The sequence below is a fragment of the Salvelinus sp. IW2-2015 genome, unplaced genomic scaffold (genome assembly GCF_002910315.2).
Source record: "Salvelinus sp. IW2-2015 unplaced genomic scaffold, ASM291031v2 Un_scaffold2074, whole genome shotgun sequence".
NCBI classification, from domain to species: domain Eukaryota; kingdom Metazoa; phylum Chordata; class Actinopteri; order Salmoniformes; family Salmonidae; genus Salvelinus; species Salvelinus sp. IW2-2015.
In genome coordinates, this window is record NW_019943416.1 from 101208 (window position 1) to 106946 (window position 5739).

General features: G+C 51.3%; 1 protein-coding gene across 1 annotated transcript in view; it reads right to left on the reverse strand.

The window, feature by feature from the left end:
* The window catches only part of LOC112072897 (BRD4-interacting chromatin-remodeling complex-associated protein), a 50639-nt gene that overhangs the window by 34550 nt on the left and 10350 nt on the right, over window positions 1-5739 (reverse strand). The window contains 5 exon segments of the mRNA XM_070439966.1: window positions 3960-4109; window positions 4112-4234; window positions 4237-4325; window positions 4490-5130; window positions 5208-5642. Coding sequence (XP_070296067.1) covers window positions 3960-4109; window positions 4112-4234; window positions 4237-4325; window positions 4490-5130; window positions 5208-5642 — 1438 coding nt within the window.

The window sequence follows — 5739 nt, forward strand, 5'->3', positions numbered from 1 at the left end:
CCGTGCCCCCCAGGCAGCCTTGATTCTTGTGGCTCCCCGTTGGCTCCAGGCAGCCTTGATTCTTGTGGCTCCCCGTTGGCCCAGGCAGCCTTGATTCTTGTGGCTCCCCGTTGGCCCAGGCAGCCTTGATTCTTGTGCTCCCCGTTGGCCCAGCGCAGCTTGATTCTTGTGGGTCCCCGTTGGCCCAGGCAGCCTTGATTCTTTGTGGCTCCCCGTTGGCCCAGGCAGCCTTGATTCTTGTGGCTCCCCGTTGGTCCAGGCAGCCTTGATTCTTGTGGCTCCCCGTTGGCCCAGGCAGCCTTGATCTTGTGGCTCCCCGTTGGCCCAGGCAGCCTTGATTCTTGTGGCTCCCCGTTGGCCCAGGCAGCCTTGATTCTTGTGGCCCCGTTGGCCCAGGCAGCCTTGATTCTTGTGGCTCCCCGTTGGCCAGGCAGCCTTGATTCTTGTGGCTCCCCGTTGGTCCAGGCAGCCTTGTTCTGTGGCTCCCCGTTGGCCCAGGCAGCCTTGATTCTTGTGGCTCCCCGTTGGCCCAGGCAGCCTGATTCTTGTGGCTCCCCGTTGGCCAGCAGCCTTGATTTCTGTGGCTCCCCGTTGGCCCAGGCAGCCTTGATTTCTTGTGGCTCCCGTTGGCCAGGCAGCCTTGATTCTTGTGGCTCCCCGTTGGCCAGGCAGCCTTGATTCTTGTGGCTCCCCGTTGGCCCAGGCAGCCTTGATTCTTGTGGCTCCCCGTTGGCCAGGCAGCCTTGATTCTTGTGGCTCCCCGTTGGCCAGGCAGCCTTGATTCTTGTGGCTCCCGTTGCCCAGGCAGCCTGATTCTTGTGGCTCCCCGTTGGCCCAGGCAGCCTTGATTCTTTGGCTCCCCGTTGGCCCAGGCAGCCTTGATCTTGTGGTCCCCGTTGGCCAGGCAGCCTTGATTCTTGTGGCTCCCGTTGGTCCAGGCAGCCTTGATTCTTGTGGCTTCGTCCGTCTGGCAGAGCCACAAGAATCAAGGCTGCCTGGGCCAACGGGGAGCCACAAGAATCAAGGCTGCCTGGGCCAACGGGGAGCCACAAGAATCAATGGTAAGCCCTCGCGGCGGACCCTCTCCAATGTGGGCTGAATCTGAAACCACTGGCAGAAATGCATAAAAGACGGCCCAAGGCCACTGTTGCGCCAGAGTGTCCGTTTCCCAACAGGTCACTCGGGTTCCTCATCGGGAAAAAAATGGTGCATTTTCTTGCGATGCGTAAAGATCTACGTTGGCCAAAAATGTCCAATACCTGGGAGACTCCTGAGAGAGAGGGTCCCAACTCTCCTGAGAGAGAGAGGGTCCCAACTCTCCTGAGAGAGAGAGGGTCCCAAACTCTCCTGAGAGAGAGGGATAAAAGATCTGCATTCAAGTTCAGACAACCGGGGACATCGCGTCGCCCCAAAGAGAGCGTAGCTATTACTGCCTCCCCACAGTGGACTTCCTTGGGAGCATTCTTGTTTAGTATACGTAGCATTAAGTTGTTAAGCCTAGTGGTTAGAGGGGGGAGGCAGGTAACCTAGTGGTTAGAGGGGGGAGGCAGGTAGCCTAGTGGTTGGACTAGTAACTGAAAGGTTGCTGAATCGAATCCCCCGAGCTGACAAGGTAAAACTCTGTCGTTCTGCCCCTGAACAAGGCAGTTAACCCACCGTTCCCCAGTAAGCCGTCCTTGTAAATAAGAATTTGTTCTAAACTGTCTTGCCTAGTTAAATAAATAAACATTTTAGAGGGTGAGCACGCTCTACCACTAAGGGACAGTTTAGTTGGCGCAATTAAGACAGTCTCGTGTTACAATTGTTTATTTTAATAGCGTGAATCGCTCCTGTTCACACCGAGGTGAAGAGTAGAATAATTGAAGGAAGGCAGGGCGTTCCAGCCAGGCTAAGATTTAATTGGCCTTGTCAGGTGTGATTGTAGATCCTTTAACTAAAGTCGTGAGACTACGATCCCCATAGTATGCTGTACCGAAATTGACTGACTGAAAGGGAACTTAAAGTTTTTCATTTAAGACAAAAATGTCTCTTTGCCATGATGTTTTGCAGAATTACTTGGGGCAGCATTTGGAATTTTGGATGAGAAGCATGCCCAAATTAAACTGCCAGCTACTCATCCCCAGAAGATAAGATATGCATATTATTAGTAGATTTGGATAGAAAACACTCTGAAGTTTCTAAATCATGTCTGTGAGTATAACAGAACTTATTTAGCARGCGAAACCCAGAGGACAAACCATTCAGATGTTTTTTTTTTGAGGTCACTCTCTTTTCAATGGAGTTTCATTGGGAAACCAGATTTCTAAGGGACCTTCTTGCAGTTCCTACCGCTTCCACTGGATGTCAACAGTCTTGAGAAATTGGTTGAGGTTATTCCTTTGTGTAATGAAGAAGTACAGCCATCTTGAACGAGAGTCACTTGAAGTGTCCTGTTAGATAGAAGCGCGTGACCAGAAAGCTAGCTATAGTTGGTTTTAATCCTGTTTTGAACACAAATCATCCTTTTTTTTATCGATTATTAACGTTAACAATACCTAAAGTTGTATTACAAAGTAGTTTGACATTTTTTTGGCAAAGTTTACAGGTAACCTTTGAGATATTTTGTAGTCACGTTTGAGCAAGTTGGAACCTGTGTTTTTCTGGATCAAACGCGCCAAATAAATGGACATTTTGGATATATATTGACGGAATTAATCGAGCAAAAGGACCATTTGTGATGTTTATGGGACATATTGGAGTGCCAACAACAGAAGCTCGTCAAAGGTAAGGCATGAATTATATTTTATTTTTCTCGCGTTTTGTGTCCGCCTGCAGCGGTGAAATATGCTCTCTGTCTGTTTACTATTGTGCTATCTCAGAAAATAGCATAGTTTGCTTCGCCGAAACGCCTATTTGATTCTGACATGTTGGCTGGATTCACACAAAGTGTAGCTTTAATTTGGTATCTTCGTGTGTGATTTAATGAAGTTAGATTTTTATGGTAATTTTCATAGTAATTCATTTGAATTTGGCGCTCTGCATTTTCTCTGGCTTTTTGCCAAGTGAGACAGTAGCGTCCCGCCTAAACTCAGATTTTTGGACATAAATTAACTTTACCGAACAAAAATACATGTATTGTGTAACATGAAGTCCTATGAGTGTCATCTGATGAAGATCATCAAAGGTTAGTGAGAATTTGATCTCTATTTCTGCTTTTTGTTACTCCTCTCTTTGGCTAAAAATGGCGTGTTTTTCTGTGGCTAGGTGCTGACCTAACATAATTGTTTGGTCTGTTCGTCGTAAAACCTTTTTGAAATCGGACACTTTGGTGGGATTAACAACCAGTTCATCTTTAAAATGGTGTAAAATACTTGTTATGTTTGAGGAATAAAATTATGGGATTTTCTGTTGTTTTGAATTTGGCGCCTGCAGTTTCACTGGCTGTTGACGAGGTGGACGCTTACCGTCCCAATACCCTAGTGAGGTTAAGGCCTGTTGTAAACATAGTAGATGATTTTAAATATATATATTTTTTTAACAGAGACAAGGTTAGAATATTGCTGTCTATCACTGATTCCCAACCAAATTTACTGTGCTTTGAGCAATTATAACAAAACAATGGATAATATGTTCCCTAAGAGTTGTGCAGAGTTGGTAGAATCTTATTAAAAATTATTCACAGCTGTAATGGCTGCCAAAGGTGCTTCTACCAAGTATGAACTCTGGGGGGTGAAGACATACGCAATCAAATATCTTCATCTTTTATTTTCTATTCATTAATTTCTATACTTTTCTTTTACTTTGAAAAATGTGGAGCCAGTTGTGTAGATCAGTAGGATAAAAAAAAATGTAATCCTTTTTCGATTATATTTTAAGGCAGTAAAAGTGTGAACTGTGGAAGGGGTGTGTAGACATTCACAGGCCCTGAATGGAATAGGGAGCCAATTGGGACTCATGTCTCTATATATCACACTCTACTCGCATCAGGGTGATGTGGCTCCCTAGAGCAGGGCTGTGGAGCAGGGTGGCATGCTGGCCTGGACCCCTTGTCCCTGGGCCCCTGGGGATTGTAGGCACCCGTCAACTGGGCTGCATCTGGAAGACAGTAGGGGACCCTGACTGCAACTGCAGGGCCCGGAGAGCAGGGTTCCCTGGCGGAGGGAGAGCTGGCCTGTTGAGGTGGTGCTGAGACTGTTGGGGTTGAAGTTGAGCTGTCTGTGGTGGCACGGCCGTCAGGATCTGGGACCATCTACCAGTGGTGGCCCATGGAGGTGTGCATACCCTGGACAGACTGGACCGTTGCTCCCTGGTGGCCAGAGGTGAACAGGCCGCGCGAACCGCCATGGCTGACAGGGTGACGGGGATGGCCAGAGAGCTGGACAGTGAACGCGTATGGCCAGGGAGCTGGGACAGGGTGACGGGGGATTGGCCAGGGAGCTGGGACAGGGTGACGGGGGATTGGCCAGGGAGCTGGGACAGGTTGACAGGGGATTGGCCAGGGAGCTGGGACAGGGTGACAGGGGATTGGCCAGGGAGCTGGGACAGGGTGACAGGGGATTGTGCGGGCAGGAGGAACGGATTCTGGCCATGGAAGAGACCCTGAGGCTGGATCAGGAAGGAGCCTCCTCCCTGGTTGACCAGCTGCAGGCTGACAGGCTGGGGCTTGGTGAGGTGGGGGGCAGGCTTGGGCTGGGGCGGACGGGGGGACAGGAGGATGTTTGACGAGGGCGTTCCAGGGAGGAAGGTGAGACCCGGGGAGGGTTTCTGACCAGGACAACCAGCGTCAGGAGGCTTAGGGCTGATCTGAACAAGTCGGGGTTGGATGTTGATAGGCAGCTTGGGCTGGATTTGCAGGGGCCCTCTCTGGAGAAAAATCCCGGGAACTGCAGCCGCTCTGAGGGTTGGGGCCAGTAGGGGGCGCCCTGTCAGGCTAGGAACTGCCTTCTGGATGAGGGAAAATGAGGTGTTGGAGGCCTGTGCAGGGGTCAGGGAGAAGGAAGTCTCTGGTGGGGGTGCGGGGAAGATGTTCCCAGGGAGGAGGCCCATCAGCTGGGGAGCAGCAGGCTTCAGGGAGGGGCAGCCTGGTCCCACGGCCAGCAGGGATGGTTGGGGAGGCTCCACCGCAGCCTGGGTGTCCCGTTTAGTAATACTCTCTCAGTTATGTTCCCAGGGAGGAGGCCCATCAGCTGGGGAGCAGCAGGCTTCAGGGAGGGGCAGCCTGGTCCCACGGCCAGCAGGGATGGTTGGGGAGGCTCCACCGCAGCCTGGGTGTCCCTGTGTTGCAGGGTGGGGGGGCCAGGGTGGGGGTGAGGGAAGGCTAGGGTTTTGGAGAGGAACGGCACGGCAGCAGGAGGGAGGAGGAGTGGGGGGCCAGGTGTGTAGAGAGACAGGGTGTGGCCCTCCCCAGACCCTGGTTGGACGAGCCCCGCCTCCTGTGCCATAGTGTGCTCTGTGATGTCAGCCTCCTGAAGACTCTGCTGGAGAATGTCACAGGGTGGTACTTCCTCTTCCTCCTGCTCTTCCTCTCCCTCCCCTCTTCTCTCCCCCYCTCCCTCGGGGGACCCCCCCAGTAGAGCCTCTTCCAGGAAGGACAGGTCAACGCATTCTGCAGGGGGTGTGTCCTGCGAGGTGGTGATGTCATCTGCCAACAGAGACATTGGGCTCTAAGGGAGGGAGATAAAAGAGTAGGAGAACATCAGAATGATCCTAGAGCAGGAGAACATCAGAATGATCCTAGAGCAGGAGAACATCAGAATGATC